This window comes from Gadus morhua, chromosome 19 (genome assembly GCF_902167405.1).
Source record: "Gadus morhua chromosome 19, gadMor3.0, whole genome shotgun sequence".
NCBI lineage: Eukaryota > Metazoa > Chordata > Actinopteri > Gadiformes > Gadidae > Gadus > Gadus morhua.
Genome location: NC_044066.1, coordinates 6467152 through 6490346, shown reverse-complemented (window position 1 = coordinate 6490346; position 23195 = coordinate 6467152). Strand labels below are relative to the sequence as shown.

Sequence of the window (23195 nt, the reverse complement as noted above, 5' to 3'; positions counted from 1 at the left end):
TTACAGAGACAAACACATTTCTTTCAAAGGTTTATTGGAACATCTTGATTGGTGTGGGCACTACGGGAGGCCCTGTCTGGAAGTGACTTGTTTTTATCGTTGTCAGCAGCAAAGCTTTAGATTCCTGCTAAAAATAGAGCAGCCTGCAAAAAGGGCCCGGTCACAAACAGAGAAGTAGGCACAGGCAACTAGCGGGGAGAACTGTTTTCTTTGCTAAAAAGGCCCAGAGCCAAACGCCCCCATTAGAGAGTATTGTGGCATCCAACAGTTGTTATTCAGCAGCAGTGTGAATATTAAAGCGTAGTTGAGAAGCTAAACAAGACCCTGGGATACAAACAGAAGTTTAAGGCATCGGTTGTATTGCTTTGGAAAGGCTTGGGAAGGTGTTCCTGGCAGTGACTTAACCAACAAACAAATGGCTTTGCACCTCACGTGATATCTTTATCCCTCTCGTAGCCTTTTAAAGGGTTTAGTTGTACCGGGGGAATACAATGAAAAATCACATCAACAAAACGTTTTTGTGGACAAAATGTGCAAAAAGGCTTCCCTGCGGAAACCTGGGTGTGTCACGTGAAACTACACATGCCTTGATCCTCTCTGTTGGCACCTGCTGGAGCATAACTTTGCATGCAAGACTTAGAGAGTTCAATAAATTAACCCCGTGTGTGCCCACGAGTGCCAGAGTTATCGGCAGTCCTTTAAAATATTAAAAAAAGTTTAAAAAAAAAAGTAATTATTATGGCGTTCTAATTAGTTGCCATGGTAACAGAGACGAGTCCTTGAGAGAACCCTCCAGGGCTGGATCTAACTGGCTGAAGTTAAGGTGGAGCGTCTGGGGGGGAGGGGGCTAGTAGTAGCGTGGCAAAACTAGCACTGGGGGGGAGGGGGGAGCGCAGGCGGGGGCTAGGGGGGCTAGAGTGGGGTTACAGTTCAGAGGTTACAGCTCCAGCTCGGCCATGGCTCTCTCCAGGGGGTCGGTGGTCCAGTAGTCCATGTCCCAGCCCAGGAACCAGCCCGTGAAGGTGGGGGGCTCGAAGGTCTGCTTGATCTTCACGATGGGGGTCCGGCGGTCCCGGTTGGAGGGGTCCGTCTCGATGTAGCGCATTGCTGGGGGTGGGGTGGGAGGGGGGGGGGGGCAGGGGGAGAAAGGTCCGGTCAGGTTCACAGTCCCAGTCCTCATGTTTGAAACACTCACACACATTGCACCAGGCTGGGGGGGGCATGTGCTTGGGTGTTCGACCCCCAAACAAAAGGTCACGGGTTCGATCCCCGATGTCCGCAGCCTAACCTGCAGACATCCTGAAGCTGTTCCTGTATCTAATCCCCTTAAGTCGCTTTGATGAAAAGCACCTGCTCAATGACTAGTAAATGTCAGTGTGTTTGTCAATACTGTATTATATATATTAATTACTGAGAATGCAAATGTCTAATGTCAATCAAAATGTGGCAGAAGACCTCTATAAATATGGATGTGAATGGCACACTTGGAATCACACACACACACACACACACACACACACACACACACACACACACACACACACACTCTCTCTTCCCTACCCGAGGCCATTGCTTCAGTCTTTTCCTCCTCCTGGGCTTCGTTTCCGATCCACACAAACACCTGAAAAACGCCGGCAGTCAGATCAATGAATTATTAACATCCTTTGTGTCTCTGTTCGCTGGCTGTCGAGGCTGCGCATGTAACCGGCATCAAACCACCGGCCGATCTCACCTGGTCCCAGGTGTCCAGGATCATGACATCATCGGTGGCGAGGTCGTCCTGGGTCAGCTCCCCGGGCACCTCCTCGATCTGTGTGGCAGGAGAACAGAAGGATGAAGGGGTTATTCATCCGTGTATGGGGATTGGGTTTTTTATTTATTTATCATGCTTTTCATTTTGAGGGGAGGATGATGCAGTATCCGTTGGCAACGTGCAATGATGGGCACACAGTGACTGTGCTCTTTGTAGCTTAGCTTAGCATAGTTCTACATCTGAAACAGTGGCTCTTTAAAGTAGTTCTTGTAGGTTCAGCTCTTGCTAGCTATTGTTAAGATTCGTGGTAAGGGAAAACGTACGATGAAGTTGCCGGTCTTGTTGGAGCAGGCAAACAGCCTGGGAGGATGGGCGTCCATCTTGTTCTTGAGGCGGGAGGATGTGCGGTATTCGCTCTTCCCTCCGAGGGCTTCCCAGAAGTCATCTGTGGATGCCAAAACCAAGGAGTTGACCAATAAAAGCACTCAACTCAATTAAGATGAAGGCAGGTTCAAGCCTCTGAATTCATTTACCATTGTTTTCCATTCAAACATCTTGGATATATGATCTGATTGTTAATCGAAATGATCTTAAAAAAAGTAAAACATTATAATTATTTCTTAAATAGATAAACGCCTCCATAATGTTCTAAAGCTGCTGTTTTGGGAAATCCTGAGCCCTACAGGCATTTATAGGTAAGTGCAGATTAGCATTATCGTACATGTAAATCAGTTGGATCTGAGATTGAGAAATTCTAGTTTTTAACAATGTGAATAATATTCTTAAATGCGTGTACTATGTTCACATCTAAATGATCCCAACGGTTTATTACTACGTTTCACCATGGCTGTGTGCCTGTGTATTTTCTCTCACCACTCTCTCCCCCCTCGGGCAGCTCTGCAGCAGACACCCCCAGTATGTCACACAGCTGGAGGGCCCCCTGTTTCTCTGTGTCGCTGGCCCCCTGCCCGCTCCACAGGAAGCAGCCCCCAGGGGCCACCACAATAAAAGCGTCGTTGGAGTTCAGATTGGAAGACACTGCTTCGAGCTAGATGAACGCAAACGTAAAAATAATAACAGCAAACAAATCAATAACAAATTGGACCTTGTTTATACAGTGCTTTGGAGCAAGGCCGACTTTCACACTCTGTACATATCTGTGTGATTCACCAGTTGTTAAATATAGATTTAAATGAATCAAAGATGGAATGTGTTATACTGCACATTTGATAATAAATATCACATTGACTAGATAAAGGTGTATAATGTGTAATGTATTGTTATTGTTTACAATGGTTACAGTTAAGACTTGTAACTTGACTGTATAAAAGTATAAAATATATTTATTGGGTATGTATATAAAGTGAAGCATTGGGCGTGTTTGCCGGTGGACATCGTGTGTACCTCCACTGCCCGCGTGTGTCCGGTGGAGTTGGAACGGACTTGGAAGAGACGTGTCTCGGCAGGCTCACTCTGACCTCCATCTCTGGAGGTCCCCCCCCGGTACACCACCATGGGCTTCCCCCCGAACAGGCTCATCAGGTGGGCCGGTTCCTTGCCTTGGACCACCCTCACCTGGATCACAAGCAATCACACAGACAGACACATGTAAAGATAGACAGAACACACAACCGTATGACTGACATACACATAAACATACACAAGCACAACATTTTAGACGAATCAAACTAATACATTTTATATTGTAACATGCGGCAAATCATGCATGATTGTTTTGAAAGGTTTTGAATAATTGTAATCTTGCTTAAAGGGTTAACCCTGACGAAATGCGCTAAATTTGTCGAGGTCAGTTTTCAAGCTTAAAGGCCGTGTTGCAGGGTTTATTTTCCAACGAATTTGAGCAATTTGCTTGCTGGTATTTGAGATTTAAACTGATATTTATTGTATTTAATGTTGTTAGGTATCACAAAATGGAATGTTATACGAAAAAGTAGGTACTATTTTAGCGGTTTGCTATTGATTCTCATTTCCCCGAGAATGGATTGCATGACGTCACGTTGGGGAGACACGGACCAAAGCCGCATTGAGAACCTTGAGAGTGGAGGCTAGTAAGAGTGTTCAGCAAATTATACAGATACATAGATAAATACATAGATATTATATATAGTTAGTATATGCTACACGTGAACCTCCTAAGATGGCGCAATTTGATTCGCTATCTCGGGATATTGGACAATATCCCATGATTGACATCTCAAACTCGATATTGTTTTCATCGCAAAATGTCAGCTGATAACAAGAAATAAACCTTCGGTCTCGGGGGCTAATCCCCACTATTCACTTCGCCTTCGGTGAATAATTGTTGACTAATAGCCTAGAAGATAGATAAATAGCCTAGTCAAGTCTGACTGGACATACACAAAATACATCACATTAAAACTAGACCCAAGCGTTGATAGATGGATAGATAGACAGATAGAAAGATAATTAAATATGTTTTATTATTTGCCTTGCGGAGCCAGCCAATCCTGTGCACCTATGCAAATTAGCCATGTGCGCCATGTTGAGAAGTCATACTAACAACGGATAGCAAGCGAAAGCCGAACCAGACTGTATCAACCACAAATTTTGGGTCCATTCTAACTTATGGTAAGAGGCTAGTCTTTAAATCTTTGCAATGACTGAATTTTGATGATGTTTTGCATAAGATGAGTGTGTGCGACTGTGCGTGTGTCCTTTTCGGCTTTGGCATACTGCATGGTTATGATCAAGGCCTTGTGGTTATTTGTGGTCTTAGTGAAGCAGCCTAGCCTTGGAGTTGGATAAGTTGGAGTGATTGTGTAGTACGGGCGTGCGAGAGTGAGAGAGCACACCCGCCGTGGTGATGTTTGGCTTGTTGTGGGCTGTCTTTCAGCATTCGCCGGGTTTAACGGTGTGCTTTGTATGTGTTCAATGTACATCTGTCTGGTCGTATTTGCGGTAGATTGATGGTTAAATAATGTCATACCACGATCGGTTATACTAGCAGGCACTCATAAATAAAAGTGTGGTTATTGTATGCACTGCTGTTCATTGATTAGCTCCAGCGCTCTTGCTGGTTGCTAAATGATAGCAACTCTCCACTCATTCTCCTCTGACCATGCATTTAATTGTCTTTGACCGCCATCAGTTCTCGGCAATTCCTCTCACGTCTGACAGGTTCGAAATTATACTGCTGTGGGCCATCATAGATGGTATTTGTGGTTCTTGCCACCTCTTAGACGCCATAGTTCTAGTATTAGGCTGAGGCTACCTTCCACCACGTCCCCCCCAACGTGAGGTCATCGCCGAATTGCGTTAGAAAACACCTGTTACTGCCAAAAACGACAAAAACTGGACTTTAACACTATTTGAGACAATTTATAAATGATACACCTATTTTGAGTGCTTTATGTACCCATTAATCAAAACTTCCGGTTAACCTGCACGTAGGCCTTTAATTTGCAATCCTCTCGGTTATTTCCCCCTACACAAGGGGGCGCAGTTGAGCTAGGCCTACATTAGTTATCGTATAACAGTCCACGGAATAAACATTCTGTATCCCGGACACGAGGGGGCAGTGTTGGCTACATAATGTCATACCACGATCGGTTATACTAGCAGGCACTCATAAATAAAAGTGTGGTTATTGTATGCACTGCTGTTCATTGATTAGCTCCAGCGCTCTTGCTGGTTGCTAAATGATAGCAACTCTCCACTCATTCTCCTCTGACCATGCATTTAATTGTCTTTGACCGCCATCAGTTCTCGGCAATTCCTCTCACGTCTGACAGGTTCGAAATTATACTGCTGTGGGCCATCATAGATGGTATTTGTGGTTCTTGCCACCTCTTAGACGCCATAGTTCTAGTATTAGGCTGAGGCTACCTTCCACCACGTCCCCCCCAACGTGAGGTCATCGCCGAATTGCGTTAGAAAACACCTGTTACTGCCAAAAACGACAAAAACTGGACTTTAACACTATTTGAGACAATTTATAAATGATACACCTATTTTGAGTGCTTTATGTACCCATTAATCAAAACTTCCGGTTAACCTGCACGTAGGCCTTTAATTTGCAATCCTCTCGGTTATTTCCCCCTACACAAGGGGGCGCAGTTGAGCTAGGCCTACATTAGTTATCGTATAACAGTCCACGGAATAAACATTCTGTATCCCGGACACGAGGGGGCAGTGTTGGCTACATCTGTCAGGCCATATTTTCAAGGCTAAACAGATGTTGCATATGTCTATATACAACAGACGTAGCATGTGTCTATATACAACAGACGTATCACATGTCTAGATGTAACCATATTTATCATCTATTTTAAATGACTATCTTCAACTGAAGGATTTGTCTGTCAGATCAGTTGTGGAAGCAACATATGCTTACATATATCATAAGCAGATTTCTGTTTGCAACACAGATTACAATGCTGGGACGCTGGTTTGAACTGCCGTTCTCTCTTTTTCACTCTGTTAAGGTTGACAGAGTATTAAGTGTGTAGTTGAAAAACAATATTTAAAAGTATGGGTATTTTTAAAACAAACAAAATAAATAAATAATTGATTTTGTTTGGATGACTGCATGCATTTTTCTGCTACTGCTATTTCATGCAGTACAACCCATTGGGCCAGGATGGTGGACCATTCCTTGAGAACTCTTCCACACGGTGAATTCATGCTGGTGAGTCAGCAGGTTTCCATTTAGTTATAGTGATTAGGAAGCTTCTGGAACAAAGACCATCTCACATGAAAACATTCATCACTGGTCTGGACCATATCGTTTGACCACATGTTGGCATGCACGATAACACACTCACACGCTGAATAAAAACATGGGGTGAGGGGAAGAAAGAGGGAGGGAGCCGAATGAAGAAATGGACGGAATGACTCGGATGAACTCCTCCTATACAGAGCCAGGGTGTGGTCTACATTTGAGTTTGCTCATCAGATATTTGTCATCATATTATTAAGTCGGATAAGTTTACCTTAAAATCCCAGAGTGGTGTGTGTGTGTGTGTGTGTGTGTGTGTGTGTGTGTGTGTGTGTGTGTGTGTGTGTGTGTGTGTGTGTGTGTGTGTGTGTGTGTGTGTGTGTGTGTGTGTGTGTGTGTGTGTTTATGAGAAGGAAACCCCTTGTAATCATCGGAGCTGATACATCCTGTTCCTGGGTTCCCCCCACTGTTTCCCCTTTGATTAAAATCAACTTTTCTTGCATCCGAGAGCCAAACATTTACAGAGCCTTATTCCTTCTAGATTCTAGGATTATAGAAACTCAATCTGGAAACGAGGACATGAACTCAGTTATGTCCTTGTTTCGGAGAGCACACAAAGCAAATCCATATCCCTAGAATCTAGATGCTAGAAGGGAGAATTATGAGATGTAGACTATTCTAGAAGGGGTATTCTAGATGACAAAGCCAATATGACAGAGTCAGATCATTTGACTACATTTTAAGATTTCTTCTAAGAAATGAGGCTTCTAGAAGTTAAACATGTAGAGCCCAAAAGATATGAGCTCTGTTGCATTCCATTTCCTGGGTCTGTATTGAGAGTTTTGGACGAGAGGAAGGGAGAAGAGAGATTCTACCTGGGTGGTCATGGGAGCACCAACAACCTGAAGAGAGCAGGGAGGAGCAGGGAGGGAGGGCAGGAGCAATGGAGGGAACAGAACCGTAAGGCGGTACCAGATCAGGAGGGAGAGCAGAATAAGCACTGGTCATTAGGCTGGAGAAGCAGGAGGATGGAGTAGATCATATTATAGAAGGGCAAATTAAAACAGAGTAAAGGTTCCCGGTGGTAGCCCCCCCGGTAGGTTGGTCAACTGGTGGGCTACCTGTACTGGCCCACCGCCAAGCTCATCATCCAGCTGCGCACCAAGGATGGCCGACGCTCCGATCTCATCCTGGCTCGAGTCCATCCCCTGCCTAGGACACAATTAGCGTGTTAACAACTGGTATTTGAACAATATGCATGCTACCATTAGCCATGTGAACATTCAGCATGCTAACATCTAGCATGTTACCATTGAGCATGCCAACATCTCTAATAACATTTCCCACAATAACATCTAGAATACCAAGATCTTACCATCTAAAATGGTAACATTTAGCATGCTAACGTATATCAAGCTAAAATCTAGCATGATAACATTTAGGCCCAATCCCATTTCTACCCCTTACCCCTTCCCCTTACCCCTCCCCCTTGTGGGTAAGGGGTAGAAATGGGATTGGGAAGGCCCAATCCCATTTCTACCCCTTACCCCTTCCCCTTACCCCTTCAAAACAAGGGGGAGGGGGAAGGGGTAAGGGGTAGGAATGGGATTGGGCCTTAGCATGCTAACATCTAGCATGTTCCCATCTAGCCCATGCTATAGACCGGGCTGCTCTTCTCACCACATGTAGATGATGTGGCCCTGGCGCCCGGCGTGGCGGTAGTTGTACTGGATGATGTAACTGTCCCCTCCGTAGAACTGCCCGTAGGTGGACTCATCCACGGCTGCCTTGTCCGCCCCCTCGATACGCCAGATCTGTACAGAGATCCAGAGGGTGAACGGCCAGACACTAAACAGTTTAACGTAAATAAAAATATGTCAGGTAGACAGCCAGACATAAAAAAACTGACAAACCATATAACCAGACTGGTAGACAGATCGGAAGCCATCGGGATTGACATCACGTCCCAATGACCGGCAACATCTTGACATTATTGTATTTCAAACCACCAGAGCGTTTCTCATGCAAGACGTTGCAAACTAAGTTTCAGCCTAGGTTATGGTTCATTTACCTTTATTCAGACCTCTACAAGACCACCACTCATCACAATAAGGGAGTATTATCAGTATAACATGAAGGATCCTGACACACAAACCCTGATATCCAAGTCAGACCCAAACAGACAGACAGTCAGCTCAGCCCGGTCTCTCACCTGCTTCTCCCCGGTGCCGTCGTCCACCATGCCGTGCTGGGCGGCCATGGGGGCAGAGTCGTGGAGCGTGGCGGCGTCGAACGCCACCTTCTCGATGCGGGCGATGCTGTTGGAGATGTAGGCCACGCCCATGCCCTCGGTCTGATCGCGGTCGCGCCAGTTCTTGAAGAACTGCTTGAAGAGCGGCGTCTCGCCCATCTCGGGAAGGATCTGCACCTGTGTGTGCTTGGGGTAGCCCATCTTCTTGATGAAGTCGTCGGCCGCCTTCATGGCGGCCTTGCGCTCCTCCAGGTTGGCGTCCTTGCCTGGTTTGGGGTCAGGGGTTATCGTTGTAAGCGAAAGCCAAAAAGACAGAGGAAAGGACATTTCTTCAGTAACCGTCCTGCCCTATGACTACTTGGTAGTTTAATGTTGGCCACCTGTGTTCGTTCGTTAGATTGCTCAAAGGCGTTGGATGCACAACAGCGATGATTTGGATTGAACTGATTTGATTGAACCGGAAAGGAATTCAATTAAATCCAATCAATTTAAGTCTTGAGGATGTTTACAAACAATGTGTCAAACAACAGAAAAGCTCAAATGAGCTAACAAAGTTACAGTTGGTGGGTTACATCTGGCAGAAACAAACAATTACTCTTACTATTATTATCTTACTATTACTATCTTACTATTACTATATTACTATCACTATAACCATCTTCCTATTACTCTTACTATCTATCTACTCATTACAATTCTTCTGAGGGTAGGAACTTGCAACATATGCGAAGACACTGCATGTTGTGTTGTGTATTACACTAACTCCAGTTAGTGTAATACACAACACAGTTAGCGTGTCCTCCACACTAACTGTGGAGGACACGATGGATTAGACTGTAATGGGAAGGTTTGAACAGATTTATGTCTCTCTGACAATCGGTGTGTTCATATTCTTGTGTTTTTTAGTGGATCCGTGAGGTCATAGAAATAATGAGCAAAGTCTTTGGCTTTTTTGACCATTTGAATAAATATTGTAACCTAGTGAGCTCTTGGTTAAATGGGCACTCTGTAAGAGGCGCCAGTGTGGAGCCCAGAGCTGTTTACAGGCGGAGTACACAACATCTAAATTGCTCCTTGTGAGGGGAAGGCTAACACCTGAGCCAAGCCTGAACAACACTGACTGTTGCTTTGCAAATGTTGGCGCACTTCAATTTACTTAGTGGGACCAGAGGGAATTCTAGACGTGGCGTTTATAACGTAGACCCCTGTGTGATGGAGATGCTTGTAATCTGTGATCCAGCTGTCCTACTGTGTTACAGCAGAACCTCTGACGGTTGACACAGCACAGAGCCTGGACCAGGAACCAAACATTGATGTGGCAATTTCTACCGAATGGAAACTCATTCGTGCAAGTAGGCAAAGCTTTCAGAAGGGTATTTTAGGGTGTGTATTAATACAGTGGCCAGTCACACCGAGTTGATTCTGAACGGCTAATTGATGCCACACATAGGGGCATCCTCTAACAGGCGTTCAGACGTCATGCCAAGCCGCACAGGACTGACCTTTCCAGACGAAGATCTTCCCGTTGGAGCCGTGGTCCAGGATGAAGCAGTCGCTGGACTCCAAGGCGCTCTGGGAGAACGGGTTCTCCGCCGCCACCAGGGCGATGGCCATGTCCCCGCCCGAGTTAGAGACCTGGACGCCACAACCAGGATCACATGACTGAGCCACCATCATCGCGACCATAGTTAATAGAACCGCCGTCATAAACTTAGTTAACAAAACTATCATCCTGACCATAGTTAATATAACCACCATCATCGTGACCGTAGTTAATAGAACCGCCATCATAAACTTAGTTAATAAAACTATCATCCTGACCATGGTTAATAGAACCGCCATCATAAACTTAGTTAACAAAAACTATCATCCTGACCATAGTTAATATAACCACCATCATCACCCCCATAGTTAATATAACCACTGTCATAACCTTAGTTAATAAACTGTCCTCATAATCGTAGCTTATATAACCACTTATTTAATGGACACCGAGACCAAACAAGTGAGTCGTAAAAAAACAAAAACACACAGTATTGTAATATTTAAAATTGTAAAAGTTTTGCAGGTCAGGATATTTTCATACATAGGTTCAAGTTGGAAATTATTTTCTATTGTAACTGAAAATAAAACCAAAGCAACGATAGGACTGAATGGTGAGCGATACTCTGGGTCTTACTTTGTAGAGTTTGGCCATCTTGCGGTTGGAGGCGTCTGCTTTGATGTCATCAGAGGAACCTTCAGGCAGATCTGGTTTAGGGCCTAGAACCTGAAGACAGAAGCACTGGGTGAGTACACGCACATGTGTGTGGGGCTGTTATGTGGATGTGTGTACATTTGCGAGTCTGTATGCGTGAACGTGTGTGTTCTTTTGTTTGTGTATATGCGTGTGTGCGTGTGCGTGTGTGTGTGTGTGGGTAGGTGGGGGGGGGGGTTGTAGCAGAAGGAAGTTGAGAGATCAACACAAATCATTAACAGATCATATATCATATATCATCCCATATATCATCCCCTCCCTTCCTCTCCCCTTCCCCTCCCTCCCCCGACTCCCCCGCCCTCTCCTGCTCCCCCCTGCCCTCTTCTGCTCCCCCCCGCCCTCACCTCCAGCATCTTCTCTCTCTCACTCCCTTCGTCGCAAACGTAGACGCGCGCCCTCCCGCTTCGCTCGTTGTCACGGATGCCCTTAGCGACCGTGGTGGCCTTCAGCTTCTCGAAGCGGTTGCTCTGCGATCCACACCACTGGTAGATCTCCTGGACAGGCATGGTAAGCAGAACACAGAGTCAACACAAGCTCTGCCGCAAGGACAGTGTCAACATAGCAGGGTTTTTGATTGTAGGGTTGTAAGGGAGAGTTTATGGGCATAAGTTAAACACTGGTCGGACGATAGTGTCACTTTGCAGTCATATGTGTTTACACCTCGCCCAGTTATTATCTATAAACGGAACACTAAATATGTCATTCCAACGTGTATGTATCTAGTCATTTAGCAGAAAACTTTATCCAAAGTCACTTCCTATCAGAATACCTGATGATGTTTTTATCTAATGCTACCTACAGTGACATTTTGTAATTAATAAGAAAGTAAGTGTTCATCCTGCTCATGGGTCTCTACAGGTAGACACATTGAGGTTTTCGAACCCAAAACCTTTTTGCTGTGAGTCAAACCACTGCTGGTCTGTCCTGCCTCCAGCAACAATACAATGTATTAGCAACCACACTTGTTGTGTCTAGGACTAGTTAACAAAGAGGGGTCGTACAGCTCCCAGGTCCAGGATGAAGCAGTCTCCCTGGTTGAAGCTGTCCCAGCTCACTGGCACCTCCGTCGCCCTGACGACGCGACGACCCTTGACCTGCAGCACCCGTTGCATAATGACCTCATTGGTGACAACGTGCTTGAAACCAGAGGCCACGCCCCCAATCTAGAATGGAACAGAAACACACCCGGTTGTTTCAAATAGTGGTAGTAGTTTTAATCAATTATTATGAAGACATAAATACATCATCTAACATGTTAAACATTGATAATAAAACAAACTGTCAACATTATGACACTAGTGTATTTGGCAATGCTCACTATTGGTTATATATTGCTAGGTCATATACTGGTCATATAAGGGTCATTGAGCATGTGCCGAGGAGATGGGTGCTGGCGTCCTACCATGTACTTGATGCCGGTCTTGAAGTAGCCCAGGAAGGCCTTGGACTCGTGGCCCTGGACCTCGCGGTACTGGATGGGCTGTCCCCCCAGGTGGTCGTCCATCTGGACGGTGAAGATGGCCGCTGAGCCACTCTCATCCTGGGTGCAGAAGTCCCCTGGTGGGTCCAGACCACAAGGATCACCATTAACACTCACTCAAGGCCCAAGGAGGAACCAGGCCTTAAACACACAGCTACACTGACAGGGGAGTGGTCTCTGTGGTTCTAAGGTTGTTATATTTCGCTCACTCTCACTTCCTAAACTGCTTTCCTTTATCTCCATGGTTCCTAATGAGTAGTGGGCTAGAGAAACGGCCTAAAGTGGCTGCAGAACAAGCTGCTTCGGATATATCTTAACTTTGTCATTAGGCATTCGCCCATCAAGCTAAGCTGAGGGTTGTGATTGGCCCAGATCAACACCTAAACAATTACGATACTCAAAGTCTAGTTGCAGCTCAGATAAACAATTACAATCTTTTAGACTCTGCCATCGTTTCTGGCCCTTTTCTTTCCCATTAAAGCCATGATACCTGAACCTATACCTAATATTTCAACCTCACAACCATTGTCTCGTGAAACAGCCAATAGGAGCAGGTTTCAGAGCTCGCCCTCATCACTCACCCAGCCAGAAGTGGAGGTCGTACTGCAGCTTCCCCGAGCGCTGCTTGATGGTGTTGAGGACGAGGTAGGCGTCCCCGGTGTAGAAGCCCCCATACAGGTTCTCCGGGACCGGCACCAGGTCGAACTTCTCGATCCTCCACACCTGAAGCCCCGGCTTCTGGCCCGCGCGCTCAAACTCGGCGTGGTACGCTGCCATGCTTCCTATAGGGGCAGCAAGGGGTTGAACCTGAGCCCTCTTACAGACAAACCCTCCCCTAGAGCTCAGGGAAGAAACCTTAAAAGGGAACTCAGGAGAGGGAGTACTCCTTCCAGATATGGTGAATAAAATAATACCAATAAAACAATAATCAAATAATAATATTGTAATCATAATAATCATATTTACTCTAAACTTCCCTCTACGTCTTCATTTCTACTCCGTCCTTAAAGGGCAACTTCACCCATTTCACATAAGCTTTGTATTTTTAGAACCCCCCGCATATTTTTGAATGGTCTAGCATCATTTCCTTATTTTCTGGAGAGACTGGAGAGATCCGTATCGATCTCCAACACTTCCTGTTTTTTATGACGCAATATGACGATTTTTGCGTACAAGAAAATAGGAAGTGTAAGAGGGGATGATTCTCGTACGACTACAACCACTAGTCCCACCCCCCTCTAGGGGGTGGGACCCACTGACGCTACAGACCTATTAGAGCAGTGCCAGTGGGTGGGACTTCACCAGCAGAAACTAACATCCACAGCGTCTGAAGCTAAGATAACAGAGGCTGTTGATAAAACTGAAGTAGGCCTACATTGGCGGAGGGTACTCGATCTGACATAGAAGATGGCTCCATGCAAAAGTTCACCATTTCGAAAGAAATAGACGAGGGCTGCCGTATTTTCCGCACTATACGGCACACCGGATTATCAAGCGCACCTTCAATGAATGGCCTATTTTAGAACTGTTTTCATGTATAGGGCGCACCGGATTATAAGGCGCATAGAATAGAAGATACTGCAGTCAAACGTTTGACTGGGGTTGCGTTATGCATCGACCAGACCGAGCTGTGCTAAAGGGAATGTCAACAAAACAGTCAGATAAAGTCAAACTTTATTAAGCGTTCTGACAACTCCGGTCACTCCCATGGTAACGATGTTCAAACGTTAATGTGCATATTAACAATATCTCATCAATATCAATATCTCTCAACAATAAGCTCACTTTTTCAGTTCATTCCCCGTCTACGAATCCCTCGAATTCTTGTGTGTCCGAATTAAACAGTTGGGCGAGTACGGCATCCAACATGCCCGGATCCCTCTCGTCATTATCCGAGTCAGTGTCGCTGCTGTTGACTGGCAGTTCAGTGATTATTCCTGCCTTCGTGAAAGCTTAGACCACAGTTGAGACTGTTATATCAGCCCAGGCATCCACGATCCATTGGCAGATAGTGGCGTAAGTCGCCTGGCGCTGTCTCCCCGTCTTGGTGACGTGTGTTCGCCTTCTGGGCCCCGTCCACACGAAGCCGATTTTTTGGGTGAAACCGCATAAAAATACGCTTTTGGTGGACACGGGCTACGGCCACACCAAACGCGTGTAACGTGCTTAACTTGAAGCTTGATCATTGTGTGTCACAAAAATGGTTCAACGCGCCAACGCGCCTGTGGCTGCGCTGGATTTAGGAGTCCGAGGTAGGAAACCCAAATGCCGCCGTGTTTGGGTGCATGATAGAGTTTAGATCGGGTTAGATTAAATAATGTTGGATATAAATAACAATAATCGGGTTAAATAACTTCACATGGTGTGTCTGGTGTGTTTCCAGCATTCGTAGTGTTGATCAGCAGATAGTCCGCCAAGACGTTGAGGTTGCTTAGCAACCAGAGACGCTGTCCATGCAAGTGAATGGAGCGTTCCCTCTTCGTCATAACTATCAAACCAAACATCCTTCACATTCAACGAGCGAACATTATGAAATTAAAATGCACATTTCTCGCTAAAAATGTTTACATAAACGCATTTAATTGCGTAACTATGTTACTATTTCCACCCAGAATAAAGGAAGATGTCGGCCGTATGCTTCTGTGCAAGCGTCACTACTCTAGTGACGTCGGTTCAAGCTCCACGCTGATTTGTTCCATTAGTAGATGGAACAAGGAGGTGTCCGATAGGCGGAGATGATCAGCGGGAGTGGCCGCCAGCGAAGCTGTGCATGGTGGGAGTTGTTGTCTTCAATCCACAAGCGCCAAAAAGTCACTTTCTGCCTTTTCTCGGTCAAGACTGCACCAAAGTAGAATTTTATTTTATTATTCGACTACATATAGGACCCAATTGCAATACATATTCATGCCTCCACCGGTGAAATGCTCCTTTAAGAAGGAACACATGGTTTGGAGCGCAATAGGTGGCAGAATTGGCAGATAAAAAGGATGTCAAATCTTTGGGCCAGTGAACTGTGAGTGCCTGCCACCCTGTACTTCTTACATTCTGGTGTGTGTCTGCTTCCACACACATTGTTGGAACCCCATTAACAGCTGCCCATAAAATCAATGTTCCAGGGAGTGTTTTGCGCATTGCACCACGATTGGGAGGGGTCGTAGGTTTCTTATTTCTTAGTCCGGAACGAAAAGACAACCCTATTTTTTTAAGAGCATTTAAAACGTTTAATAAATTATCTCAAATACCCTCAAATATCTTTAAGTCAGTCTTCTCACAAACATCATATGTGGCTTTCTCAAGATGGGGCCCGACCAAAAAGTTGGGGAAAAACTGTACTGCACCGCGTAGAACAGCGTTTAAATGATGACCTAGATGGTACACTTTGGGCGCTCCAGTGGCTCACTGGGTACAATTAGCACGATTAAGGCTTCATTCATAAATACCTTCCTGTCTTACTCTCACTGTATCTGTCATGATCAAAGTATAAAAATGCCAAAAATGATGTACCCAATAACCCTTTTTATTATTATGACCCTGTTGCCGTAGTTCCCGAGGAACCAGCCTGCTACCGCTTACAAGATATTCACTCTGGGAACTCTTTATGGCACTTCCTTTTAGGCGTGAGGCACTGCCATGGAAACAGAGATAAACTTTGGGGTTGTAGTTAGCTATTAATACGAGCAGGCGGGTGACTCAGTGGCACACAGCCCTGTGACAAGGACTTCCCTCTCTGGGCAGGAAGGGGTGGTGGCAGCTTTGACTCGGTATAGGGTGAAGGAATGACTATGAGCTGTGTGCGGCAAGGCATGGTGCAGGAGATACGTGGTGCACCGTGCACAACATGCATGGTGCATGAGATGCATGGTGTAGGAACAGATGCTTTTATCCAAAATAAAAAAAAGACTAAAGAATGGGTTAGGTATATCTCTCTTTAGGATGGAAAAACCTAAGACATAAGGGTTTGAATCCTGATCCTTTTGGCTCGGAGTCAGCAACCAGGTTGAACCACTGACTAGACTATGCTGTCTGACTATAGGTGCTTGCAATCTCGATGTACATAAATACACACAAACACTTGCCTTCATACGCACTGAGACACACACACACACACACACACACTTGAGCCATATCTTTTCACTGCATAGACGACGGCTTGCGGCATTGAATTGAGTGTTTTGAAGTAGGTGCTTGTGATACAGTGTCTTCAAGTGAAAAGACAAGCTGATTATTGTGGCATGCATTGCTGTGTCTGAAGCTGCTATAAAGTGCTTTGTATTGGGGAAAGGACAGAGACAAAATAAGCCATCGTCTCTTGATTTCATGAGAACTTCTGACCTCCGGTATATGAGGGACAGCCGGGTGAAACGATGTGGCGTGAGTAACCCTCTGTGATTGAGCAAAGAGAGACGATTCTTCTGCATAGCGAGCTGCCCACAAACACGGGAGGAATCTGGAGCTCTGGAGAGCGGTTTCATGAAACCAAGCCTCCATATTTGGGTTCCCTTCTCGACCCCCGAGCCAAGGCCAAGTTCACCCCATTCCGTCTGGTAAACCTCGGAAACCCCTTACGTTTGTTTTTATGAAGGCTAACGTGTCCAACTGGCTGCCTATGTACTTCATTCGTTGACATGTAGAGTCTGGGTGTTAAGTTTTAGTACTCAAGTTGAATATATAGTAGATGCTTTTAGCTTAAGAGACCACATTTTGAGTACTTACTAAATGATTCAATGTGCTGCAGGAATCTGTTTCTAAAAATAATATATTATTATAATACTTTAGCATCACATTTATACATTTTGATATGGATATTCACATTGCTCTCCAATAAATAGACAAACTCTCCCTAGTCATTTCTGATAACTTTATCGCTGTAGATTTTCAATATTCAAAACAACACAACACAATTATCCATGAATAGCAATAAGCCATGTGACCCAAAATGGAAAATCCCTTGACAGGACAAACTAATAAAATGATATTAATGAAATAATGATAATGACTCTCACTGTCTATATTCCTACTCTGTCCTTTGTACATAGTTATTATCTTCACCAGGAAGTTGCTGTTATGCGTGTTCTGCTGGATAATTCCAACAATAAACAATAAAATGATATTAATGTAATAATAATATTGACTCTCTACTTCCCTGTCTATATTCCTACTCTGTCCTTTGTACATAGTTATTACCTTCACAAGGTAGTTGCTGTTATGCATGTTCTGCCGGATAATTACAACAATAAACAACCTCTATCATTGGGGAATTTAGGCCCAATCCCATTTCTACCCCTTACCCCTTCAAAACAAGGGGGAGGGGTAAGGGGTAGAAATGGGATTGGGCCTAAAATCCCTGGTATCCAACCGTTTTGCTTTATAATTTCAGAGTTGTGTACACACCAACACCTACACGTACACATCGAGCTCATCTGTTCAACAGACTAACTGTGTGGGTGGATGGGGTGGGTAGCAGCCGCGTTTGGGATGTACAAACAAAAGAAGTAAACAGACTTCAACGAAACCAAACTATATTAAAGTGTTTATGAAATGGTAATACACCAAACCTGCAGGTAGACACAATCCTGTGAACCCATATAGAACTACTCCCTGATGTCACACAGAGACATCAAATTGCCAAAATAATTTTATTCATTTCTCTTTTCTCCTTTTCCAGTTAAACTAGACTGACAGCTAGGCTGACATTTTACATCATCCCTTAAAAGGACATGAAAATTCCCTTGGATCCACTGAAAGCAATTCCCATTGGTCGACCCCCAAAAAAACAAAAAAGCCTTTTTATAAAATCCTGTGAAATGTTGAGTTGTGTGGAGAAGAAGGGATTTCGACCCAACAGGGGAGCGTTGGGAAACTCTCTTTCGGAATGCATTTCAGTGGATAGCATTTCAGGCTACGTTATTTGACTTCCGACTCCAAAAGTGGCAGTTCCTTCAGGGGCAAAGCGTAACTAGCGTGTGAGCCAGCTGAAGGGAAGAGGAAGTGTCTATCGGTGCACACAGTCAACTCAATTACTCACACTGCAAGGGAATATGAATTCCCGGTACTGTCAACAATTTAGAACAGAGACATCCTCCTGTCTGAGGGGCTTAGAGAGGGACCAGAATCCCACTCAGTCAATTATTCAAAGATCTGAGCGTTTAATAGACCTGTGCTCTTAAAGCAGGCTCCTCTCACTGCCTTCTACCGAGACAAGACAGTAGACGAACCAATCTTTTGCACTATGCATTCATTGATGAGTTTTTCTGGGGGATATTATGGGGGGCAGGATAGTCAAAGGTTCTAGGTTCGATCCCCAGTGTCGGAACAAGATGCCACTAAACCCAAATCTGCCCCTTAATCACATGTAGGATAATTATTAAACCGTATCAAATTCCCATTGGATAAAAGCATCTGAAAATGGTAAAATCATCTGGATGAATCACTTTAGTCTACCAAAGAAAGAGCCATTAAACTCTGTTTTAGTTTGAGTTTGTCAGTCGGGGTTTAAACGCGGGTTGAGGCATGAATAGCATAGGTCACATGACTGCCAGGGTTGCGTCTCATCGTGAAACGATCATAGCAGCCAGGGGGATAGGCATAGACCCCTTCCTCTGACACACGCTCACATTCTTGGTGCGATATGATGAATCAATGGAGTCCATTCCAACACGAGCAGGCAGCTGAGAGTCCCACTCAAACACGGTCGGTGGGGGGAAGAGATCGGAGGTGAGAAGAAAGAGGAGAGAATGGAACCGGGCGAGAGGATAAAGAATACGATAAGAGAAGAGAGGTGAGGAGACGAGACGAGAAGAAAGGGGACGAGAACCAGGGGAGCTGATAGAAAAGTGAGAAGGGGGGGGGGGGGGGGGGGGGGGGGAGAGAGAGAGAGAAGAGAGGAGTAAAGGGAGGAATTGAGAGGGAGGGAGAGGAGATGAGGAGAAAGGAAAAGTGCTAAAAATGGTTTCAACGGAGTCCAGTAAGTGAGGGACAAACTATTTTGATTGCCATATTGATAACTAGTGCAAAATAAAAAATAACAATCTTAGTTGATTACAAACGATTAAAAGGCCACAGGGGAAAATGTGCACTTAGGATATAAACAAACCCGGTTTAAACGTTTCTCCTCTATGTCTGAGGGCCATTCCAGTGTCTTTTTATGGTGGTGAAAAGAGCTTCCTGAAGGAGGAAGGAGAGGGTGACTCATTCTCTCCCTGACCATCATCTGTGCTCTCCTCAGCTGTTACCAACAGGCTCACAGGGCCAAACACGCACACACACACACACACACACACACACACACACACACACACACACACACACACTCACTCACATGTATGGAAACACACGCATATATATAGACAAATACACAAACAAACTCTCAAGTGCATACACAAACATATTTGGACACAAACACTTTAACACACACACACATACGTATATGTATGCAAAGGTATGGTCTTACACACAAACACACACAAACAAAAAGCATCTGTGTTTGTGTGTATGCCTTTGTGCATGTGTGCGTGTCTCCATGTATATGTAAATGTGCCTTCTGTCTTCCTGCTTGCATGTCTGTGTGTGTTTGTGTGTGTGTGTGTGTGTGTGTGTGTGTGTGTGTGTGTGTGTGTGTGTGTGTGTGTGTGTGTGTGTGTGTGTGTGTCTGGCTGTCTTCTTTTTTTTTTTTTTTTTGCATTTGAATTCATTCAAGGCTGTGTCTTGTATTTTGCCTCTTTTAAAGGGCCCTCTCATGTGTGAGGCAGTTGCCTAGGTAACAGGAAGTGTGAACACAATATAAAAAATCACATCCGGTGTTACCATATATAATAACTTCCTCTCGCCTATTTATTTCCTTGTTTCTATGGAGACCTGGGGCATCCCATCATCAACAACACAGTGTGGGAGAATGCAGCGAGTCCAATCGACGTAGGCCTGTGGATGATGATCACGCATGTGAAACTTTGTGGATTTTGGTTTTGTAGGCGTTTAACACACACACACACACACACACACACACACACACACACACACACACACACACACACACACACACACACACACACACACACACACACACACAAAACCCTTTCAAACACAACAATCCACCCAGCAACAGACGTCTTTTTTCATTCCATATAAGGAATATATTTTCTCGTCAATTTCTCGTCTCCAAACAGCCCTGACGTTTCTCTCGTGTTTGAAGATATAGAGGTCTAAGTAATCTAATGCCACTACAGGACTGCATACTGCATTCCACGGCCAACCATCCCTTTGCGTTTGTTATTGCGTGGAAGAAACAACGGGTCTATGCAATGTCATCGGGTATCATATTACAGGGTTATAATGTAAACTAACAGACTAACAGCTATGCAATGCAGGCCATGTCAATTAAATGTTGGATTTTCCGCTTACCTTATTGACGAATACGATAAAGGCCGGTTTTCAACGGGGACACGTCTTTTCTGTTGCGGGATTATAAGTGCTTTGATTCGGCAGCGTCTGTAGTTTATAGGCCAGGGCGGATCCCCGTGACGACACAGCCCGGGTCTGTCCCACTGGCGGCTGCAGGGGTGGTACCATGTGGTAGGGGGGCGTAGAGCGCAGACCTGCCCGGACACACTCTGCCTTCCCTGATTTCAGGGAAGGCCCCCCAAGGGTGCTTATTACGCTATGATAGTCTCATCCAGTTCAGCCCCATGGCCAACATGTATTTAATTTGGTTTGTTGCTCCCAGAGTCAGACAAACTACATGTGAACGGTCAGTTGGTTAATAAGGAAAAACTATTAATAAATAATCTACTCAGTCGCTTTTATCCACAACAGCAATAAGAACAACAGTGTCACCTTCTGGCATCCCTGATAAACACACCCCTTTTGCTGACCGGTTTTATTGTTTAATATTTGGTTGGAAATAAACTGTAACCACTGGTGGATCTTTACAAGTAGCTTTTTTATTAAGTAAGGAAATGTAGTGTATCCATCTGTTCAAATAAGCTGGACTACTCAAAAAAACATGGAAAATGCTTCGCACATTCCTCCAACCAGAATATGGCGGTAAAATGGCGCCCTCTTGAGGACAACACAATAAGTGCAATCATTTGGTAAAATAATATTTTTCAGATACATTTATTTTCAGAGAAATTGAATTGGACTCTCATCCCAATGTTTTGTGGTCATCAAACACCCAATGCGTATGTTTTTTCATTGTTATTAAACCATCCACGTAATTTTTACTAACATATGTCAATGTATTTAAGTTGTTTTTGTTTTATTCTCCTCTGTATAGAGGATGTATATATATGCTGCTTATGCATTCAGTTCACTTGGAGGATGTTTATTTTTTGCTCTTTTTTTTTAATAATCTTTATCATGCACGGTTTCTCTTACCCTTCTGAGGCTGTTGCGTCTGAATCTCCCTCCAGCGGTTCAGGAAGTCTTACCCGTGGTGAAACCTTGGGTGTGCATAGCCTGGTGGTGATGGCACAGGCAAGAGCATATTCTGAGTCCCCCAACGGCCCTGGTTGAAACTTTGGTTGCATTTCCACTGGGAATGTAAGACGTAAATTGATATAATGTATTTTGAGAGCTAGGGGGCGCCTCACTCTGACCTTTCGGATCTTGTAGGTAGGCCTACATTGGCAGACATTGAGAGGAGAGGATCCGTCGAAAATATTTCATATTTTTCGCCAAAAGCCTTAAACTGTAAGATAAAAATTAAAGTGTGTAAATAATCATTTCTGACCATTAAAACGTTCACAATTGATAACCCCATTCGATGAGTGATGTGAATTTAGATATTGTGGCTGTCCGATTTGTAGGCTACTGCATGTCAACAAACATGTACTAATTACTGCATGCCTCTCAGCAAACACATACAGAGAAAGACAGATGCAAACACACACACACACACACACACACACACACACACACACACACACACACACACACACACACACACACGCACCAAGCACACCAAGCACACACACCAAGCACCATAAGAAATAGGCAAACTTCCTTGGAGTTGATGGACTTTGTCATGTCGTTTGGGGCACTTTGAGTTAGTGAAGTAACTCTCAATATAGTATCTTCTAACTTCTGTGGTATATTGTTTTCGTTTACAATGCTTAGTTTTACTGTGTGGGTATGTGTGTGTGTGTGTGTGTGTGTGTGTGTGTGTGTGTGTGTGTGTGTGTGTGTGTGTGTGTGTGTGTGTGTGTGTGTGTGTGTTTGTGTGTCTGTGTGTGTGAGTCTGTGCGCGAGGGCGTGGGCGTGTGTGTGTGTGTGTCTGTGTGTGTGTGTGTGTGTGTGTGTGTGTGTGTGTGTGTGTGTGTGTGTGTGTGTGTGTGTGTGTGTGTGTGTGTGTGTGTGTGTGTGTGTGTGTGTGTGTGACAACATAAAGGCAATGTCTTTCGAAACTTTTCTGTTCCTGTACTAATAATTAATCTCCAGTTTTCGAACAAAGCATAATGTTCGAAAACCACAAAGCATAAAGCAGCATGGCTGGACCATCCGTATTAACCGGAAACAAATGGTAATGTGATTGGGTGCTTCTATACCAAGTGTCTTGCTATTCAAGTGTGTACAATCAGCATGGTTGGTTACAGGATCCCTCGTTGGTCAAAGTGCATTTTGACACGGCTTGAATGGATAAAGGGTGAACATAATAAAGCACCTAAATAAAAATAGTGAACGTGGTGATATTACAATTACGACTCATATTCTGTTTATCACTTTATTTAGTCTTTTCTTTAAAAAATAATATTAAAATAT

At 44.5% G+C, this 23195-nt stretch overlaps 1 protein-coding gene across 2 annotated transcripts; it reads right to left on the bottom strand.

The window, feature by feature from the left end:
- Positions 1-17: 17 nt before the first annotated feature.
- gsna (gelsolin a) lies at positions 18-21017 on the bottom strand. Of its 2 annotated transcripts, XM_030341383.1 has the most exons (17): positions 20838-21017; positions 13022-13222; positions 12363-12517; positions 11962-12123; positions 11305-11454; positions 10883-10972; positions 10206-10338; positions 8665-8969; positions 8133-8266; positions 7574-7664; positions 7328-7354; positions 3158-3328; positions 2627-2801; positions 2077-2198; positions 1733-1810; positions 1561-1621; positions 18-1107 (listed from the first exon to the last, which is right to left on the bottom strand). In XM_030341383.1, the coding sequence occupies exons 2-17, from the start codon at positions 13215-13217 to the stop codon at positions 938-940; spliced, it is 2220 nt and encodes a 739-aa protein (XP_030197243.1). In that variant the 5' UTR covers positions 13218-13222; positions 20838-21017; the 3' UTR covers positions 18-937. The 2 variants fall into 2 exon arrangements, with proteins under 2 accessions (XP_030197243.1, XP_030197245.1); XM_030341385.1 differs by lacking the exon at positions 7328-7354.
- Between the last annotated feature and the right edge of the window lie 2178 nt (positions 21018-23195).